The 23,003-nt window shown below is 36.5% G+C and overlaps 1 protein-coding gene and 1 long non-coding RNA gene across 2 annotated transcripts in view; one reads left to right on the forward strand and one right to left on the reverse strand.

Moving 5' to 3' along the window:
- Nucleotides 1–23,003, reverse strand: part of SHOC1 (shortage in chiasmata 1) — an 82,413-nt gene that overhangs the window by 46,393 nt on the left and 13,017 nt on the right. Inside the window, 9 exon segments of the mRNA XM_061426487.1 lie at nt 1,586–2,011; nt 4,921–5,157; nt 5,796–5,890; nt 10,479–10,587; nt 12,709–12,810; nt 14,779–14,929; nt 15,877–15,973; nt 16,174–16,336; nt 20,331–20,509. Coding sequence (XP_061282471.1) covers nt 1,586–2,011; nt 4,921–5,157; nt 5,796–5,890; nt 10,479–10,587; nt 12,709–12,810; nt 14,779–14,929; nt 15,877–15,973; nt 16,174–16,336; nt 20,331–20,509 — 1,559 coding nt within the window.
- The window catches only part of LOC133253159 (uncharacterized), a 101,607-nt gene that overhangs the window by 42,502 nt on the left and 36,102 nt on the right, over nt 1–23,003 (forward strand). The window contains exon 2 of the long non-coding RNA XR_009738213.1: nt 15,344–15,434. This is a non-coding gene — a long non-coding RNA (uncharacterized LOC133253159). The remainder of the gene's footprint in view (nt 1–15,343; nt 15,435–23,003) is intronic.

Here is a 23,003-nt window from a genome sequence, read left to right on the forward strand (position 1 = left end):
CTGCTACTCGTGGGGCAGCTCATTCCTGCAGGCTTATGCCAACTTACTCTTTTTCAAATTTACAATACACAGAATTCATTCCAGGTCCTCTGGGGAGAACACATTAAAGGACAAGGAGGCCAGGAACATAAAACTAACTGAGGAAGCATCAGGAGTGCAGCATTCCCACCTAACATGAATGTTCTTCTATGTGTTTGATTAATGGCTAACTTTTAATAAGAAAACATTCTCTTTATCTTTTTCTCCTTTCTTATTGCTTCCTCTCTCTGTTGCCAACATCCCTTATTACAAGATATCATCACAAGTATGACAACCAGAAAAGGATGTCAGTGCTAATTTTGGATTGAGCTTTTTTTTTTGCCTCAAATATGAATAGAAACTGAAAACATTCATGAACCTGAAAACAACAAATCTTATAAAAATTCCTATTTATGTATTATATTCATAAGATAATTCTTTCTATTTTGCTCATTCTTTCAATGTATAGAAATTATGCTCTGAATTATGGTGCAAATTGGTTAGAAAGATCTGTTACATATAGAGTTGTCTCCTAGCAAGGGAGGTTATAGGTGGTCAAATTATTACATAAAAAGAAACTTCAGGGCGAATATATATCAACATAAAGGGTCATAAAATTCTGGGATTTTAAATACTTTCCTGCAATTTCATTGAATTTTTCATTGTGAAAATGCACTGACTGACAAAGTACTGTAACTTTAAATAGATCTATAAAAGGCTTTCATATCATGCTGCACACAAGGAACAAGCATTCTTTTCTGCTTTTCTGTCTTGAATCCCACGCAGTTCCCCAATCATGGGGAATCTTGGCCCAGTCCAGCATAGTCTGGGGCTCTCCGCAATTCTGGTATTTAGTTAGCAAGCTCACTGGACCCTCAAACTAATTTTTGGTATATATTTTACTTCCGCTTTATTTAGGGGTAAGACCTTGTGTACATTAATAGTACATAGGACAGTTATACCTATGTATACTCTAACTCTCATAAGTAGTTTTGTATTTATTTCACTTGGGTAACCTCTGTCAAACATATTCTAGAGTATTAGAATTCTAGGATAATTTTTTTACCAGGAATGAAATGATATGACATATACTACTTGGATATGTTTATAAGCAATTAATGTAAAACAGTTATAAGTCAAACAGAAACTCTTTGGTAAAGTTAAAAGGAGTAATAAGCAATCAAGTGGATGAAAGATTCTTAAGTACATATTAAAATATAAGTTAAAACATTGATGTAGAACTGTGAGCTAAAAGAGAAAAAAGAATGGCAGAAAGATTAGCAAAAGTTAGAAATACTAAGAATCTGTATGACTAAGCTGTAGAAAGTGTTTTTACAAATAGTGGCTTTTCTTACAAGTTCAAATGTGCTTTTAAATTTTTTGGAAAATACATATCTACATTTATACCTGTTTATCTCATATCCATCTCTTTATATAATGTGTCATGAATCAATGATACTTTCTTTGAAGAATAACATGTTTTATCTGAAGAACTTTATTTCTTTACTTTCTATAATAAATTATCTGTTTAGTCCTTGAAACTATCATACTTACACCAAATTACTACTAAGTTACCCACCAACTTTTCCATCGTCTGTGACTTCAGTCTTTGAGGTACAAGTCGGATACTTATTTCGCAGCATAATAAAGTCGCTCAAGAGGTCCAAATTATTCTCCCATTTTTTACCATGTTTAAAAGATGCTTTTTCAATTTTTGAAGAGGAAGATGATTCAGTAGATGGTACTGTGCTGTCAAGTTCCAAGTGATCTTTATTTTCTTTATTTTGGATTATTCCATAACCTAGTTCTAGGTCATTCTTTGGTTTTTCTTCTTTTCTTGGTCTTTCAACAGAGACATATTCATCAGAAAGATGCAAATCTGATACTTCTTTAGTTGGAGATGGAGTCTTTTGTGGAGGTGATAAATGATCATTTGTAGATTGCTCATTAATAAGTATAAGAGGAGAGGAACAATCTTCATGTTCTAACCATGCTGAAAATGGAAGATAAAAATATCCAATGATTTTCATGCCCAAATGGGTGTTTTACTAGGGTATTAAGATAACCTTTAGTTCTAGGTTTTTATTAATATAATGTGATCCTTAGGAGGACTTTGTTTACTGCTTTTAAAATCAATGTTTTCTCTGAATAAAATAATTTTTTAAAGGATAAAAATTCAGCACCTCTTTTCCTATTACTGAAGCTAAGGTTACTGGGCAAAGAAATAATTCCAGCCTGTTGCCAATAGGCTTACAGCTACTCATAGTCCTAGAGTTAACAGTTATTCTAAGGTAAGAGTCAAAAAAGTATGTACCAAGCAAGCCACAGACCAGAAGAAAATACTTGCAATACATACACTTTAAAAAAGACGATATCCAATATATATAAAGAACTCTTATAACTTAACATTTTAAAAGAACCCCAATTAAAAATTTGACAAGATACATGATCAATACTTTGTATTAAGGTATGCACATGCTATAATATGGACATATCTTGAAAACATGCTAAATGAAGTAAGTTAATCACAAAAGACCACATATTTCATGATTCCATTTCTACAGAACATCCAGAATAGACAAATCTATAAAGACACAGAATGTGAGTGACTGTTAACAGGTACAAGATTCCTTTTAGGGGATGAACCAGAATTTCATTTGCAGAGCCCCACTTCTGGCTTCCATAGTTGGGGTCATGCACCAGGAAGGCGAGTCCCCAGAATAGTTGACATTGAAGGCTTCTAGGGCTTTCTTTCAGGAGAGCTGTAGGAAACAGTCTCTACTCTCAAAAGAGGCACACAAAATCTCACTCACCCTGAGACCCAGGGCAGAGGCAATACTTTGAAAGGAGCCTGAGTCAGACCTACCAGCTGATCTTGGAGCGATTTCCAAGAAGGCAGGGACAATTGGAGCTCACCCTCGGGACACAGATGTTAGCAGTAGCTGTCTTTTGGACACTTGTTCTGCCATGAGGATTCTAGTGCTGATAAGTGCCATTTTGAAATCCTCCCTCTAGCTTTTTAGCACTGGGTCAGGCCCCACCCACCAGCCTTTTGGGCATTAGCACTGAGATTCCTCAGGCCCAGGAGCTAGCTGTGTGGGGATACAGTACCACCTACTAGAAGGACCCCCAAGCCCCCAGCCACCCTGGGATGTGGTCCTGCCCACCAGAAGGCCAAGGAACCATACCTGCCCAGCAGTGGCTGGACAACAGCCCAGGATCTCTTAGGCCTCAACCTTGCCCACCAGCAGGCCAGTATCAGCTATGAGACCCCAGGACCTGGCTCCATCTGCCAGTGGGTGGGCATCTGGATCATCTGAGCCCTACCACAGCCCATCAGTAGGCTAACATCAGCTCTGGGACACTTTGGGCTCCTAAGCCAGCCACCTGAGGGTATAAAACCCACCCACTATTTGGCTAATCCCAGCCTCAAAACCCTCCAGCTAGCCCTGTCAAAAACCAGTTCCACTTACCAGCAGGCTGACACTAGATCCAGGACTCCTAGCTTTGCAACCAGCCATTATGGGACCTGGTTCCACCCCTGAGTAAGTCAACAGTAATCCTGGGGTCCCCAGCTCCACAGCCAGCCACTTTGTGACCCAGCCCCACCCACTAGTGGCCAGTGGCCTCCACACAAGAACAGGGTTTGGCAACCAACTAGACAAGGGATCAGCCACACCTATCAGACCACTCACATTAGTCAACCTGCCACAACAGAAGTGCCTACACAGCCCACATAGGGCTGTGCATAGTAGCTCTAGTGCATATAGCTAGCGCATACAGCTCTAGTGACCAGAAGGGAGTGCACTGCCGGGACATATACAACTGCTCCAAAAGACCACTTTTCCAAAACTAGGAAACATAACCAACCTACCCCACACATAGAAATAAAAACTGTGAATTAGGCAAAATGAAGAGACAGAAGGATATATTCCCAATGAAGGGACAAGATAAAACCCCAGAAAGAACTAAATGAAGATAAGCAATCTACTCAATAAAGAGTTCAAGATAATGATCATAAATATGCTCAAGGAATTTGGGAGAACATAGACATAAAGTTCCTAAATAAAATACTAGAAAAAGTTCCTGAATAAAATCTTTTAAAAAATCCACAGATATAAAATTCTAAATAAAATACTTAAATTGTATCAAGTTTAAAAATGCCTAATGACTAAACCTTTTGGTATCAAAGGATAATTTCTATTGTTGAAAAGAGATTACTAGACACTGCTACTGCTAAGTCACTTCAGTCATGTCCGACTCTGTGCAACCCCATAGACGGCAGCCTACCAGGCTCCCCGTCCCTGGGATTCTCCAGGCAAGAACACTGGAGTGGGTTGCCATTTCCTTCTCCAATGCCTGAAAGTGAAAATTGAAAGGGAAGTAGCTCAGTCGTGTCCGACTCTTAGCAACCCCATCCATGGACTGCAGCCTACCAGGCTCCTCCATCCATGGGATTTTCCAGGCAAGAGTACGGGAGTGGGGTGCCATTGCCTTCTCTAATTACTAGACATTACTGAACACTTAAAACTCAGCTGTCAGGTCAAAAAATAATGGTGCTGGTTTACACCTAGGCTGATGTAAACAGAAAATGAACTAGAAATTATCATTTGTAAAAGGAAATAAGGTCTCTTTAACTGAGAATGTCTAGAGATTTAAAGCTGAGACTACAGAATTTTAGAACAGCAAGAGACTTAAGGATTAGTTTGTCAAACTTCCTCATTTTTTCAAGGAAGAAAATGGGGCTTAGTGAAGGTCAAAGTTATAAATTCTGGCAGAGCCAAAGTTATATTAAATGCTGGAATTTAGTTGTATTTTCCCAATTACCTCCTGGAAAGCCAATATCTAACATTTTCTCATCCTGAAAATATTTACAGAAGTGATATTTACTATTATACTTACGTTCTAATTGAGGCACATTTGTAGGTAAAAATGTCTCCAATTTAGTATCATCAGAAGATAAATTATTATGACACAAATATGTACTTAGAGGTTCCAAAGTTTCTGTCAGATTTAGTCTTGCTTCTTTCCACCATTCTGCATTTACAGGATTAACCACAAGTTTTTCTTCTTCAACAGAAAATATCTTTTTCAAATCTGTAAGTGAATATTGATTGTTGGGCTCTTCAATTCTTGGCACTTAAAAAATCAAAACAAACCAAACAACAAATACGAGAAACAATCCACAGGGCAAAAAAAATGAAAAGAAAAAAAATAGAGCCACACTAGAAATCTCTTATAAAGTAGATTTTTACAAATTAAAATAAAAATAAAACAAATGTATCTACTATTTCATTTTCAAGATGCTAATATTTGTAAAAGTCTAAAATATTATAGCAACAAAAGTCACATAAAGGTTTATTTCAATCTATGGAAATATCATGAAGTTAAAATGATTCTACTATTTAGCAGGAAATAAGACTTTATTTTGTTTGACCATTTTAGTAATTACTAAATTAGTACATTCAATGATATTTTGAAGAATTAATGTAAGATTTATTAAATCAGAAATTTTCTCATTATAATGAGCCAAAATAAGAAGATATGTTTTATCAGATTTTACAATAATTATCATTTTAGATACTGTGGCACAGAGCTTTCCATTACTTTTTAGCTTAAGTAAGGAAAGAGATGGAGAAGGAAATGGCAACCCACTCCAGTGTTCTTGCCTGGAGAATCCCATGGACAGAGCACCACGTCCAACAACAACAATACATTTCTACTGATTGTACCTTTTTATCTATACTTTTTATTTAGCATTCAAAATCAATTTTTACCTCTGATCAAAAATGAGTTCAGAGAGCTTCGGCAGCTTTCTGATTGCCATAGCATATGGTATTTGTTAGCTGATTCTTCAGCAGTAAGCAAATTACTGAAAAAGAAGAATTAAAGTTTAATATTAGATAATATATATAATACAATATAACAGTGGACCCAAGTCCATTCTAAATAGAATTTCTGGAGCTTCTACTGGCTGAGGATCAGAACTATAAAAAATTTCAGTCTCCTCTACCTTTTCAGGAAGTAAAAGATCCTGAAGTTTAGTTCAGGTCCTTCAGTTTTGTGGGTAAGTGAGTGATGTGTTTTTGGTATTTAAGAGAGAAGAAAGTATGTATGACAAGCAGTGTAAATCAGTAAATACAGCTCATTAGTAGGTATGAGGTCAAAAATTAGTACGTAGCAGGAACAATGGACTGGTTCAAAATTGGGAAAGGAGTACGTCAAGGCTGTATATTGTCACCCTTCTTATTTAACTTATATGAAGAGTACATCACGCAAAATACCTGGATGAAGCACAGGCTGGATGAAGCACAAGCTGGAATCAAGACTGCCAGGAGAAATATCAATGACCTCAGATATGCAGATGACACCACCCTTATGGCAGAAACTGAAGAGGAACTAAAGAGCTTCTTGTGAAGGTGAAAGCACAGAGTTGAAAAGCTGGCTTAAAATTCAACATTCAAAAATGAAGATCATGGCATCCAGTCCCATCACTTCATGGCAAATAGATGGGGAAACAATGAAAACAGTGACAGACTTTATTTTCTTGGGCTCCAAAATCACTGTTCACAGTGACTGCAGCTATGAAATTAAAAGACACTTGCTTGCTCCTTGGAAGAAGAGCTAGGACAAACCTAGACAGTGTATTAAAAAGCAGAGCAAAAAGTAAAATTTAAAAAAGCAAAAAACTGCTGACAAAGGTCCATCTGGTCAAAGTTATAGTTTTTCCCGTAGTCATGTACAGATGTGAGAGTTGGACCATAAAGAAGGCTGAGCACTGAAGAATTGATGCTTTTGAACTGTGATGCTGGAGATGACTCTTGAGAGTCTCTTAGATTGCAAGGAGATCAAATTAGCCACCAGGGAAGCCCAAAGATCAGTCCTGAATATTCATTGCAAGGACTGATGCTGAAGCTGAAGCTCCAATACTCTAGCCACCTGATGCAAAGAGCTGACTCATTGGAAAAGACCCTGATGCTGGGAAAGATTAAGTCAGGAGGAGAAGGGGATAACAGAGGACAAGATGGTTGGATGGCATCAACAACTCAATGGACATGAGTTTGAGCAAACTCTGGAAGATGACGAAGGACAGGGAAGCCTGGCATGCTACAGTCTAGAGATATTTTCTTTGGTCACATATAAAAATATATTCACAAGTCAGCAATTAGTTAGTATAGAAATAAAAGGGTCGCAAAGAGTCAGGCACAACTAAACGACTGAATAAGAACAACAACAGGGAAGAGACCATTAATTCACAAACCCTTTAATCTATGCCCCAAACCTCCCACACCCTCCTAAGTGAAAAGTGATTGTATTCTGTTTCTCTGTTCATATTGTGACCCCATGGACTGTAGCCCATTAGGCTCCTTTGTCCATGGGATTTCCCAGGCAAGAATACTGGAGCAGGTTGCCATTTCCTTCTCCAGGGGATCTTCATGACCCAGGGATTGAACCCAGGTCTCCTGTGTTGCAAGCAGATTCTTTACCATCTGAGCCACCAGGGAAACCCCATAGAACATACATGAAGATGCTAACTATAAGCACTGCTGGTTCAGTTGACAATTCTGGGTAGTAGCAGACAACTAGATCTTTTGTCTAAATCACCCAATTTACTCACATAACCCAAAAATCTTGCATGTGGTGGTAATATTTGAAAAGCTAGACAGTTCTTAAACCTTGCCAAGGTCTCTTTGACAACCTGATACCTCAGATTGTAGGTGATTATCTTAAACTAAAAGGAAGGATAAATATTTAGGCAAACCAAGTCCAGTAGAAGATCACAATATAGACAAATGACCTCCTTCTTAATCGAACTTTCTGAAGATATGTCTGAATTTGATATTTTCTTTGGTCATATATAAAAATATATTCACAATTCAGCAATCAGTTAATGTAGAAAAAAGGCTTCACACCACACAGATATTTTTTTAGCACCATAAAATCTAGCATAGAGTTTTACATGTAGTAGGAACTAAAAATATTTGTTAACTGGTTATATCATTCCCTGGTGGCTCAGACGGTAAAGTGTCTGTCTACAATGTGGGAGACCCGGGTTCAATCCCTGGTTTGGGAAGATCTCCTGGAGAAGGAAATGGCAACCCGCTCCAGTATTCTTGCCTGGAAAATCCCATGGATGGAGGAGCCTGGTAGGCTACAGTCCACGGGGTCACAAAGAGTCGGACACGACTGAGCGACTTCACTTTATATCTCTAGCCAAAATGTTGTGTTTTGAAACAAAAGTAATTAGGGCCATAAAAGCAAGTTAAAAGTACAATAATATTACATATTATTTTTCCTTTCTGTTTTTTAAAAATTATTTGTTCTCTTTGTTTTCCGTTTCACAGTTGATGTATAAGTTTATTTTTAAATAGGGATTTTTAAGTTTTTATGTTCATGAACCAATGGAAACGATTTCCAGTGATGAGACAGTTTCTTAAAGTTGTTTCAAAAGGCCCTAAAACCTTTGGCTAGTTGGAAAGTCTTTTTGTTCTAACTGGCAAATCATAAATACAGATAAGACTTAATTTCATAAATTCTCATTAGATGTTTGAATTATAACAATAAGTAGGTATAAAACATGCAATTTAGTTGGCAAGCTAATTTCATTTGTGTTGAGATGCATCTATGAACAATAAGTAGGTATAAAACATGTGTGATTAAAATGAGTTTACCACAGTTTAAATAAATACTTTCAATATGAGAAATTCAAGATTATATTAATTCCAGCTAGTCTTTGTTTCTAATTGAGAATCTGCCTTAACAGATGCAAACCAGTCAATCCTAAAGGATATCAACCCTGAATATTCAATGGAAGGACTGATGCTTAAGCTCCAATACTTTGGCCACCTGATGTGAAGAGCTGACTCACTGAAAAAGACCCTGATGCTGGGAAAGATTGAGGGCAGGGGGACAGAGGATGAGATGGTTGGATGGCATTACTGACTCAATGGACATGAGTTTGAGCAAACTGTGGGAGATAGTGAAGGACAGGGAAGACTGGTAAGCTAAAGTTCATAGGGTTGCAAAAAATTGGACATGACTTAGAGTTAACAACAACAAGAAGGGTATATGGAGTAAGTAAAAGAGTAAAAGAACATGCACACAAAAAGAAATACAGGCCCTGCAAATAAAAGATAAAAAATCTTGCACCTTAACAAAGGGATTAAAATATTTAAACAAATTATAGGGAGTTTCCGTACTTGTCCAATGTTATTTTGTTAGAGCTTATATCTGATATGGACAGTTCTAGTTCATGGTAGAGTTCTGCATAGCTCTAAAACAAATTTACTCCTCCTAAAGGAAATCCCTCTTTGCCAGAAGATGAAGATAATTGGTGCCCTCAGCGTCAGCTTTCTTTATTTTATGCTGTGACATTCTACTGAAACCATTAGTAGAAGCCTGAGCAGCTAGTGATGAGATGCTCCAGTTGCTTCCAGTAATCCAATAGCATTCTCTTCTGGCAGATTAGCCAATCACAACTAAGAACTCAGAGTATGTACTATTATTACCCCAATATTATAGATACGGAAGCTGAGGCACAGGGCAATTAAGATCACAGAGCTAGTAAATGACAGAGCCAGACAATCTGGCTGTACTTCAGGGCTATTAACTACTCACTATGAGCTGAATTGTGTCTCTGTTCAAATTCATATGTTGAAGCCCTAACACTCAGTACCTTAGAATGACTATATTTGGAGGTAAGGCCTTTAAAGAGGTAATTAAGTTAAATGGGGCAATTAGGGTGGGTCCTAATCCAGTATAACTGGTGTCCTTTTAAGAAGAAGAGATCAGGACATAGACATGCATGGAGGAAAGACCACATGAAGACAGAGGGAGAAGACAGCTTTCTACAAGCGAAAGAGAGAGGCCTCAGGAAGAGTCCAACCCTGGTGACATCCAGATCTCAGATTTCTAGCCTCTTCTAGACTATGAAGAAATAAATTTCTATTGTTTAAGTCACTCAGTCTATGATATTTGTATACTACTACACTGTATAGTATACTCATTACCATATTCATGGTAATAAGGGCCAGTAGAGGCAGTGTCATTGGTAAGCATCCACTGGCAATTTTCTAAGCAGATAGTTTAAGTTTAAAATGAAAATTTTTGAGTTGTTTATATTTGATGGTGATATATTCACATTCAAAATACTAAAAGTATAAAAGAGCCTAGCTCTATCACTTAGTAGCTCCTATAAATTGCATTTACCCAGTTCCTTTCTGGGCTCAACCAACATTAGTTGATTTTCACGTGTCCTTCTAGAGATATTCTGTGCATATAAAAACAGTTATGTACATATATGTTCATATATTCCCATCAGTTTCTTATTATAAACACCATTTAATCTCCTACATTTTTTTCACAGAAATATCTTGGAAACTGACTTTATATGGAGAGATTTAATTAAAGATTGCTTCTTTTGAATTGCAATCTGAGTTCTAGATATAATCTTTACTTACATTTTACAAACAGGAGAAGATGGAAATGTCTGAAGTTCTGCACATAATGAATTCACCAAAGAATGGTGGTTTGTTGGGTCTAGACGAGTTAATGGCATTTCTAACTCTTCTGGAATATATAAAAATCAATAAAAATCATGTTATATAAACATTGAATAAATATGTATAATTCGTGACTTTTGTAAGCAACTATTATGTTCAATCATTCTGTTACAACAAAAATTTTCAATCGAAATAAATTTGGGTTATTTGAAATACAAAATAACAGTTTTAAATTTCCATCTATATAAAGGACTACACATATATCACATGGTATCTCAACTATGATAATGGTGATTTTTAAAAAAATACAATGATAACTGAACTTTATTAAATTTACCATTTAAGATAAATTCTAAGACTTTATGTGTAATAATGTTTTAAATTCTGACAACTAATACTGTCAGGACTTAGGACACAGTGCTATTTTTATCTCTGTACTAAATACTGATGATGTTAAGCAAACAGTATTAATAGAGAGTAATTCTTCACCTTAAAATGTCTGGAGACTAGGTGGGCTAGCACAAAATTATATTTTTATAGAATGGGTTTGAAAAAATAATAATCATTTATGATACAAAGCCAATGTGTTTCTATCACTCTCATAAATAAAACAGCATACTTCCAAATAGATGATTAATTTGATCCAGATAAAAATGTAACTAACAGTATTGTCAGCACAGTTCAAAAGCAACATAGTCTGGCATTACAGTGGAATAAAACATGATTCTGACCTTCCAAATTTGGTAAGATAGTAATATTAACAATAATGATAGGATTGCTTTGGGTATTAAAAAGTTAAATTTATAAAACTGTAATAACGGTCAGCAAGATTGTTAATATTGAGGTAAAATTTTATTCAGTTCAGTTCAGTTCAGTCGCTCAGTCATGTCCGATTCTTTGCAACTCCATGAACTGCAGCATGCCAGGCCTCCTTGTCCATCACCATCTCCCAGAGTTCACTCAAACTCACGTCCATCGACTCGGTGATGCCATCCAGCCATCTCATCCTCTGTCGTCCCCTTCTCCTCCTGCCCCCAATCCCTCCCAGCATCAGAGTCTTTTCCAATGAGTCAACTCTTCGCATGAGGTGGCCAAAGTACTGGAGTTTCAGCTTTAGCATCATTCCTTCCAAAGAACACCCAGGGCTGATCTCCTTTAGAATGGACTGGTTGGATCTCCTTGCAGTCCAAGGGACTCTCAAGAGTCTTCTCCAACACCACAGTTCAAAAGCATCAATTCTTCAGTGCTCAGCTTTCTTTATAGTCCAACTCTCACATCCATACATGACCACTGGAAAAACCATAGCCTTGACTAGATGGACCTTTGTTGACAAAGTAATGTCTCTGCTTTTCAATATGCTATCTAGGTTGGTCATAACTTTTCTTCCAAGGAGTAAGCGTCTTTTAATTTCATGGCTGCAGTCACCATCTGCAGTGATTCTGGAGCCCAGAAAAATAAAGTCTGACACTGTTTCCACTCTTTTCCCATCTATTTCCCATGAAGTGATGGGACCGGATGCCATGGTCTTTGTTTTCTGAATGTTGAGCTTTAAGCCAACTTTTTCACTCTCCTCTTTCACTTTCATCAAGAGGCTTTTGAGTTCCTCTTCACTTTCTGCCATAAGGGTGGTGTCATCTGCATATCTGAGGTTATTGATATTTCTCCCGGCAGTCTTGATTCCAGCTTGTGTTTCTTCCAGCCCATCGTTTCTCATGATGTACTCTGCATATAAGTTAAATAAGCAGGGTGACAATATACAGCCTTGACGTACTCCTTTTCCTATTTGGAACCAGTCTGTTGTTCCATGTCCAGTTCTAACTGTTGCTTCCTGACCTGCATATAGGTTTCTTAAGAGGCAGGTCAGGTGGTCTGGTATTCCCATCTCTTTCAGAATTTTATTACTGAACTATAAAATTATAAGATTTCTGCTTTTAATATTAATGCTATTTCCTTCACTCCTCTTCTTCAATCTTTGTAACTCCCCTCTATATATTATTCAATTTTGATGCTAGAAGGATGTTAATGATAGGAACAAATGTAAGGGATAGATAAAAGAACTTGGTTTGCAATAATCAAGTTTTAAACATGAAAACTGTCTTTTAGTAGACTTTATAAGTGAATGTATTGTACTTTTACATCATATATAGATATCCCCTGATAAACTCAGTGGTTTATTCAAAATTTCTACCTGGTTGCCTGTACTCTGTTTCATATTGATTTTGAATGGCCATAATTTCTATGGAGCTGCATTTTATATCCTCAAGGTCAACTCCATGCTTGATAGTAAGATCTGAAAAGACAAAAAAAAGGAAGTCTATTATCAGCAAAAGTACTATGATATTCAGTCAGTTTAGTCGCTCATTGGTGTCAACTCTTTGGGACCCCATGAATCGCAGCACGCCGGGCCTCCCTGTCCATCACCAACTCCCGGAGTTCACCCAGACTCACGTCCATCGAGTCAGTGATGCCATCCAGCCATCTCATCCTCTGTCTTCCCCTTCTCCTCCTGCCTCCAATCCCTCCCAGCATCAGAGTCTTTTCCAATGAGTCAACTCTTCGCATGAGGTGGCCAAAGTACTGGAGTTTCAGCTTTAGCATCATTCCTTCCAGTTTTCTGTAATCTTGTTCATTCCTTAGTGAACTGTTCATTCCTCAGTTCATTCCTCAATGACTCCTCTGAGGAGTCATTTAGTCACCATTAGAGCTAAGTAAGAAGGCAACGGTACCCTACTCCAGTACTCTTGCCTGGAAAATCCCATGGACGGAGGAGCCTGGTAGGCTGCAGTTCATGGGGTCACTAAGAGTCGGACACGACTGAGCGACTTCACTTTCACTCTTCACTTTCATGCATTGGAGAAGGAAATGGCAACCCACTCCAGTGTTCTTGCCTGGAGAATCCCAGGGATGGGGAAGCCTGGTGGGCTGCCGTCTCTGGGGTCGCACAGAGTCGCACACGACTGAAGCGACTTAGCAGCAGCAGCAGAGCCAAGTAAGAAGCTTCCCTAGTGGCTCAGTTGGTAAAGAATCTGCCTGCAATGCAGGAAACTGCCTGCAATACAGGATACCCGGGTTTGATCCCTGGATTGGGAAGTCTCCCTGAAGAAGGAAGCGGCAACCCACACTCCACTATTCTTGCCTTGAAAACCCCATGGACAGTGGAACCTGGCAGACTACAGTCCATAGGGTTGCAAAGAGCCAGACACAACTGAACGACTAAACTATCACCATCAGGGCCAAGTAAAGGCTGAGAGTGTAACACCACAGTCATTCAATAAAGTCACTTGTGCTTTCCATTAGCATTCATAGATTTGTATCCTTCTAAAAAGCCCATGGGCTACCTGTGGTTTTGAGCTTTGCTAGATGTTCAAGTTCTAGTATAAATTTGATCCATTTACTCAGGTTGCCTTTTCGTAACCTTGCTTGACTTACACGCTGAGCAGTAATCCCCTTGATTTAGTCTTGTCTGCAAGAATGCTTTCAAGTATGTTGATGGCAAGCATCCCTATTTTCAATGGAATCACAAATCCCCCTTCACTCTTTCCTAGTATTATATATCTTTGATTATTTCAATTGGAATTTATAAGAGGAGCATTAAATATGTGGGCTCAAATTATATTAGAAGACTTCAACAATATTTACTATGTTTAACTAGGAAGAAACCATCTAAATTCCAGGTTATGACTCTCCCAGTCATCTGATCCATGAATCATAACCTTACTGTGAGTCTCTAAAGTCAGCATACAAGTTGTTAACATTTTGTCACTGTTAAATAACTCAAAAAATTAATATAGCCATATGTGCTTTAGCTCTATTTGTATAATTACCTTGAAATAGATTAATTTGAGACATTTTAAGCATGTAAGTATACAAAGAGAAGACAATGAGAAAAGAGTTTTATCAATAATAATTTTGAGATTTTTTGTTGTCTAAACTTACAGGAAACTTTTTAAAAATCTGAAGGTTCAGAAAAGGTTTAATGAACAAGAACTTTTGTAACAAACATTATTAAGAAGTTCTAACAAGTAATAGATTTTTGGGAGGCCTTTTGAAATTATATTTTAATTTTGACATAATTATAGATTCATGTGGAATTATAAAAATAATATACAGAGATTTCATGTAAAAGGGTAACATCTTGCAAAACTTTGTACAACATCACAATCAGTATACTAACACTGAAGTTGGACATAGAACATCTCTATCACCATGATTCCAAATGTTGCCCTTTTATATTCAAACACACCCATTTAATTCTCACCTGTTTTGGAAAGGTTTTCATTTTCATCTGCATAATTTATTATTTCTGGCATTAAGTTTAATGACTCTTTCAGTTCTGAGAGTGATGGAATATCAACTTCTTGTTTGTGGCTTATAGGTACTAACAATTCACATTCAAGCAAAGTTGATGACTAAAATAATATATAGGTAAGACAAGTTTTTAGTGAGACTTTCCAAATAAATATTTATGAGTTCACAAAAAGATACATTTGCTTAATTGGTGTAATTTAAAAACTAAATCCACACTCAAAAATTTTAATGCTCAGCAGACATTTTATTTTAAAAGGAAGTCTAGCAGCCAAAAAAAATATATTACAAGCAATTTTCTGTCTGAATAAAATCCTTCATGGCCACTGTTTCCATTAGTGATGTACAATATCCCTAGATACAGAAATATTTTCTTTTGTGTTAGTAACATTTCAAAATTCTAAGTTAAAGCAGTCACTGCAGCAAATGAGAGTTGGTGAATGGAGTAAAAAGAGTAGGTGAAATGGAATGGATTTTTACTGCATTTCATAGAGTTTGTTTCTCTCTCATTCCAACAGAACTGGATTCTTCAACACGTGAGACTATATATGCATAGCTCTCAGAATTAACAGGGGAAGAAGAAGGAGACTGGAGAAAAGGAGCTAACAGGTGAATTAATATTTTTACCATGTGTGTTAAAGTTTTTGTTTGTAAAAAATAGAAACCTTTAAATGCCTTAAGACCAATGTACATATAACCTCTTAGTGTCCTATACCAGGTATATTGATTAAAATTTTGGGGAGAGGTTTTAAAATTCCCTATACCTGGGATGCACACCAGACCAATTAGATCAGAATACATCTGAATAGGACCCAGGCTTCAGAATTTTATTAAAATTTATCAAGTAATTTCAATGCATAGCTAAGGTTTAGACTGCTATCTCTGAAGTATATTTGACTCTTTAATTGATACATGTTCAACCCATTATCGAGTTTTTTAACTTGACAACAGTAGATGGCCAATTGTATTACTACAACTTATAAAAGTATGATTTACTAACTTTAGTTTAAAAATTACTGAAAGCAAATACTACAGCTTCATTTAAACCTACTGTATCTTTCAGTTTCTCCTGACAAAAGTCCTCTTTATCCATGTAAAAATCTTCTTCCACCAAACATTTTACATCTCCTTGAAGAGAGAAACACTCCCTTAACAAAAAATAAAACATTAAATTAGTGTTTACTTTTTAGTAAGGTACATACCAAATGTAGTTAGTCAAAATATATAGTGATTAAAATTAGACTTGAGGTAATAATAAAATACCATGATTGATAGCATCTAGACTTGTGAACATACAAAGAATATTTTCTCCTCTTAAAAATATTTACGACACTGGGCAATTAAGTACCTGAAAAATTTAGCTTCTGTGGGGATCTGTGCTTTGAAATCCGGCAAGGGATCCTTTACTAAAAATAGTTTTAGCCTACTCAACAGAGTGTGCAAAGTTGGTAGCTGACTTTTATAGGCCGTCAAATAATTTACAAAAATTATTTCTTCATCAATGGACAAATCTGAAAATAAACAAGAAATATAACAGAATAAGAACAAATCTAAAAGTTATACAAAAGGATCTAGGTAATTACTGTAGTCAGCCATTGATACAGTTGGGGTTGACAAACACATTTTATTTATTTAGTTATTTAAGGAATGGTCGATGTACAATATTATGTAAGTTACAGGTATATAATACACTGATTCACAATTTTTAAAGGTTATACTCTACCTATAGTTTGGAGAAGGAAATGGCAACCCACTCCAGTATTCTTGCGTAGAGAATCCCGTGGACAGAGGAGCCTAGTGGGCTGCTGTCCATAGGGTCGCACAAAGTTGGACATGACTAAAGCGACTTAGCATGCGTGCATGCATTGGAGGAGGAAATGGCAACCCACTCCAGTGTTCTTGCCTGGAGAATCCCAGGGACAGAGGAGCCTGGTGGGCTGCCATCTATGGAGTCGCACAGAGTCGGACACGACTGAAGCGACTTAGCAGCAGCAGCAGCTACCTATAGTTATTATAAAATATTGGCTCTATTCCCCCCTGTTGTACAATGTATCGTTGTAGCTTATTTTATCCATAATAGTCAAACATATTTTAAAGTCTTTAGTTCTTCATTGTACTCTGCAAATAAATCATGTAGCATGGGACTGGTATAGACGTAGCAGCTCAGTAAAATTTAACATGGTTTAGTACAGGGCATGGCACCTCACTCCAGTATTCTTGCCTGGAGAATTCCATGGACAGAGAAAGCTGGTGAGCCACAGTCCATGGGGTCGCAGAGTCGGACACAACTGAGTGACTAACACTTTCACACTCAGTACACTGAGTAGGGCTTCCCTGTAGCTCAAATGGTAAAGAATCTGCCTGCAATGCAAGAGACCCAGGTTCCATCCCTGGGTTGGAAAGATCCCTTGGAGAAAGAAATGGCTATACACTCCAGTATTCTTGTCTGGAGAATCCCCTGAACAGAGGAGCCTGGTGGGCTTCAGTCCATGGTGTCACAAAGAGTCAGACATGACTCAGCAATCAATTAAGCACAGTACAGTACACTGAGTAGTAACCAAATATCCTGAAAGAGTTGTAAGGGCTCATATTTTTTTCCCCCAATAAAATTAATGTAATCAATGGAGGAAGCTATCTTGTGGTCTTATGCCTCAAACTAGTTAGTTAGCCTTAGCAAGACTGTAAAGAGATAAAAGCATTTGACTTTTGCTGATCCCAGTCTTTCCTTCTCTATATTATTTTATCTCGTAAGGTCTCCAATTCATCTCCAGAGACACACTAGGGACTGGAGATGGTCTAAAAAGCCTACAAATGAGACCAACTCTGATTCTAGCACTCTAAAGTTGTTCAAACACATTTGTTATAAAATTAACTACAATGAAAGCTATATAGCAAAGTATCTACTAGAGAAGCGTGATATAGCTTACATGTTAGAAAACACGACTGCTTCGTGTTGTGTTTGAAACACAGGTTTGAAACAGGTTTCGTGTTCAAAACCTGAAACACAGGCTTCTCCTCTCCTCACTCTATCTATTATGTTTGAATCACTTTAGAATCTTAGCTAACATAGCATCAGTGCTTTAGCAGTTTCTAGGCCCAGGGATGGAAGGGGGAGCAATGGTCTTTTTTTCTGGGCAGTGGCCTTTCAGTTAAGTAATTTTAAATGGTATGAGAGAAGGGTAGTATGAAGTGAGGTCTCCCCTGACCAACTATTTGATACATCCTTGGTACACATGTACTTAATAAATACATGGTGTAGAGTAGGCAGGCCAAGACCATGCCTTTGCCTGGTGCTAACTTAAAATACCAAAAGAGAAATTGTTATGTAAATTATCCTCCTAAGAGATTGTTTATCAGAACTTGTTAAGTTCCCGACAATCCTGTGGCTGAGAACATCCCATGATACACCAGAGAAAGTTGGTCAATCAGCACCATGTCTAAGCAAGCTTTAGCTGAGATAATTAAAGAAGGTTCATTAGTACATCCATTCTTTAAATATTAATGAAGTCATATTAATTGTAAAGACTCAAAAATCATTCATTTATATCCCCATCTCCACTTCCATTTTGAAACACTGACCCTCTAGCTGTCTTTCCTTCCTAAAGGCTCATCCTAGTACTTCTGGGAGTAAGTACCATGGGGACACCTCATTAGTTTTGAGGTCTTTTTTTCCTAACCATTCTGTTTTGTTGAGCCACCTGAGGGCAGCATCACACCACAACCGATGTTCTTTTTACCTGTACAAAGGTTTTAACAGAGGTGCCACTTCCTTATATTCTTATGGCTATACGCATACCCTGGATTTCTTACCTTGTTACACTAGTATACGTACCAATACAGATATGAGGAGACTGCTTTCCTCTACTGTAGAGGAGTGTTAGGTTGTCGTGAGGAAACAAAATTTTGGCTAGTTAGCTATGAAAAAAAAGCAAAAAGGAGATCTACTGACAGGAGAGGATGGGGTTATTCTTGGCAGAAAACCCAATACAATGAAATGAAAACAATTGAGTTCACTAAACTGATAAAAACTATAAAACCAATGGTTTTCAAATTCATATACATACATACATATATATATATATATATATATATATGAACCTAGTCAAAAATTACTGGAAAAACGTGTTCATTATGGCCACAAACATACAAATATTGAGAAATAAACACCAGAAGTGTGTCGAATGTCTATGGAAGATACCGTAAAACGTTACCGAGGATCATTACCAATAAACAGAAGCAAAAACAACGAAACTTGAAGAAAAGGCAAAATAAACCATTTTCCTGGCTAAAAAAGGTTAACTACGGTAAAATTAAAAAGTTTCAATTTCTCAAGAAGTCTGTCTTGGAATTTGGAAAACTGATTACAAAGTAAATCTGGAAGAATACAGATGTGAGAGTAGGGGGGAAAAGACTATTAATACATGTTATATTTGTATATTAAATAGTTAAAACTGTATGATATTGACACAATAATAGGCAAGTCAGTAAAACATACTAGAATATCCAGAAACAAAGTATAATTTGGATAAGGATTTGGCATATAATGTAAGTGACATTTCTAATCAATGGGGAAAGCAAAGAGGATTCCCCAAATAATATTGGGACCACTGCCAAAACATTTGGGATTTTTAAAAAATTTTACTTTTAATCATATTCTAAAATCTTAAAGGAAACTTTAAGTAAAAATATAAATAAATATTTATTTACTACAAGGAAGAATTTTCTAAGTATAAAAACAAGTATGATAGAAATCATAAAGGGAATGGTTAGGTTCAGGTTAAATATATTTGGGGTTATTAATACCATTGATATATAAAGATAAAATACAAGAATAAAAAAAGAGACAAAAAGAATCATTTCACAAAATAAAAATATGCAAATGAACACTGAATACCAATAATTTTAAAAATGCAAGTAAAAATATGATTTTTTGCCAGTCACAATTGGATAAACATTTTACAACATCAGATTTAGAATATAATTTGGATTAAATATATTTTTAAGTATTACTTACTGTAAATTCATAAAAACTGAGTGAACTTCCTGACCTAACACTGCAACTATTTTATCTCCACGTTGAATTATGGTTTCACATAAATTAGATAAGATTGAAAATCTTCAGAATAAATGGGAAAATAAAATATAACTATCACTTAATAATCTAATAATTTAATGTTATACCAGATTGTCATGTCATCAGATTGCTAAAGAGATGCTAATATCACTATAGCAATATGTTGTGAGCAACCTTTGATGAAACCTCTGAGGCTATTTTGAAGCCCAGCACACTTGAACTCCAAAAACAACTAAATTACAAAAAGGAGATTAATATGAAAGAAAATATTTTGCTAATGTGGCAAAGCTTTGAATTTCAATTTTGCAGGTGGATATCCTTAGCAAAATAAAAAAAGTAAAAAATCCAGTAAAACAAAAAAAATCACTGAAATTAAAATTTATGTATTAGTAAGAAATGTTTTATAACAATGAAAATAATAAATGTTTTACCTTGTGCATGAAGTGATGGACGTTTTTCTAAGCAGCTGACAAGAGTAAAGAATTCATTGTATTCCTTATGGGTATACAAGCTGGCTTCCTCTACTTCGGTTTGGGAGTTTGGGTTTGAACTTGGAACAATTTCATCAAATTCACAGTTAAGCTGGGTCACCATTCCTGTAACTGTTTTTCTACGATATATTAAAATTACTGATTTTGTGTATGTCTTATTTTAAAACATCTTTATTAACGAATAATACATGTTCACTGTAGAAAGTTACCAAATTCCAACAGATATAGAGAAACATTACCCATAGATCCATCATTCAAGAGATGAACTTAAAAAGTATGTATTTTATCAATTATTTTTGAATATTTTTAAACAAAAGTGGATTCATATACATAGTATTTTGTAACCTGTTCTTTTCTACTAAGCAATGAAGCATGAGCACATTTACATGTCAGTCAATGTACATTCACTTCATTTTTTGAGTGGATGAACAAGATCCTGTACAGTTAAACAATTTTTTCAACTAGTTCCATGTTACTGGAAATTTAAATTTGTTATAATTGTTTGCTATTATGAGCAACAATGCAAGGAATATCTCTGTGTACTTATCTGTTTTCTCAAAATGCAATTTCTAAAAATGGAAATGATGAGGTTAAAGATATATAGATTTTTAGACTTGGCCACACACGCATTGCCAAAATGTCCTTGTACTGGATAGTCAATGTCTGCTTTTCCATGTCATTATTCAACCTTTTATATCCTGTTCTACATCCTAGGAGACTGATCTCAATGAACTAACTAAACTCCCTTGCCTAGTCTTCTGGTTGGATTTAGCCAATGGAAGCATTGGCAGGAGATCAAAGGTGGGAAAATAAATAGGTTGAAATATTATTCTTCCCTTTGGGGCCACAGTTTGGAGAGATAGTTACATTCTTCAACCAATAGTTACATCTTTAATCACACAGCATCTCTCTTGTAGCTACAGTTCTTACTGTGTTGGTTACTTCAGTCCCCTTTCTTCTTCAAGCTTAGGGTGGTAATAACTTTCAGGCATTGCGAGTCTTGGAAACTTTTTTTTTTGGTTCCCTTGACCCTACCTGTACCTTGCTTGTTTCCTGACTGACCCAGATATATCCATCATTGTTTATATCATCAGGATATTTGAACTTAAAAGAGACCTTTCTACTGAATTTTCCAATAAATAAATATACTATTGGCAATTCGGGTACATATTCTAATATATATTTTTATGATATCCTAAAATACTGAGCCTTAATACACAGACCGAAAGAACCAAAATCAAGATAATTTCCATGTGGATCTTTAGAGACTTCTAAATTTAGTGCTTAGATAGCTACTTTAAAATAAATATGACTGACAGAGACAATAATTAATAGTAATCGTTGGTACTGTAGATTTTTTTATTTTTTAAATATAATGTTATTTATTTATTTTTGGCTGTGCTGGGTGTTTGCTGTTGCACGGGCATTTCTCTAGTTGCTGCCAGCAGGGGCTACTCTGTAGTTGTGGCGCACGGACTTCTTTTGTGGGGGCTTCTCTTGTTGCGGAGCACAGGCTCTAGGGAGTGCAAGCTTCAGCGGTTGTGGCACGTGGGCTCAGTAGTTGTGGCACAGGGGCTTAGTTGCTCCCCAGCATGCAGGATCTTCCTGGATTAGGGACTGAACCCAAGTCTTCTGCACTGGCAGGCAGATTCTTTACCATTGAGCCACCACAGAAGCCTGGTACTATAGTTTTGAGAAAACCCTGTCAATTCTCTTTCCCTCACCATAAGTGATCTTTAAAGACCAGTATTTCCATGTCTTCTTTCTCCCTCCTTGTCCAATATTATCTATTTTTTGTTCACTGGTACCTCCTCCTCTGCCTAACTTGAAGATCCTGATGTTTCCTGGGCTTTCAGTCTGCATTGTCTTTGCTTTCTTTCTATATCATTCTTTTTTGGGTAAATTCATCCACTCTTGTTCACTAATTCCTTAACTGCAAAGAAATATTTATTGAGTGTCCACAATGTGCTGGAACCATTTTAGGCATTGAGTGTGGAGAGGTGAACAAACCAGTGCCTTGCCCTCATAAAGTTTTACATGATAATGGGATGATAGACAAATAAATAGGTAAATGACGTAATGTCAGGTGGTGAAAAACTCTTATGAGTGAAATAAAATGAGATATTAGGACATCAAGTAATAGCCAGAGGGATAACATAAGGTATGTTTTAGAGAGAGTAGTTAGTGAACGGCCTTCTGAGGAGCTACAGTTACCTGAATCATGGTAAAGAGCAAGCCATACAGAGGCTCAGAGTAGAGGACCAAGTGTCATAGTCAAAGAAAAGCAGAAAGGTCAGGTTGACTGGAACTGAGTAAGGTTAGACAGGTGGGCAAGGACAAGATCATGCTGGATCTTAGAGGACTTGATAAGAACACTGGATTTTATTCTACGTGAAATGGGATACCAATGATGAAATGCATAACCCACCAATAACTGAAACATTTCATGAACTGCTGTGTGTCTTAAAAAAATAAATCACAGGCAAACTCGTATAAGAAAATAAAGGAGTAAATTCTTGTGACTTTAGTTTAGGTAAAGCCTTCTTAGATTTGACACCAAAAGCACAAATAACAAAAGAAAAATTAGATAAATTGAACTTCATCAAAATCCAA

The sequence above is a fragment of the Bos javanicus genome, chromosome 8 (assembly GCF_032452875.1).
Source record: "Bos javanicus breed banteng chromosome 8, ARS-OSU_banteng_1.0, whole genome shotgun sequence".
NCBI lineage: Eukaryota > Metazoa > Chordata > Mammalia > Artiodactyla > Bovidae > Bos > Bos javanicus.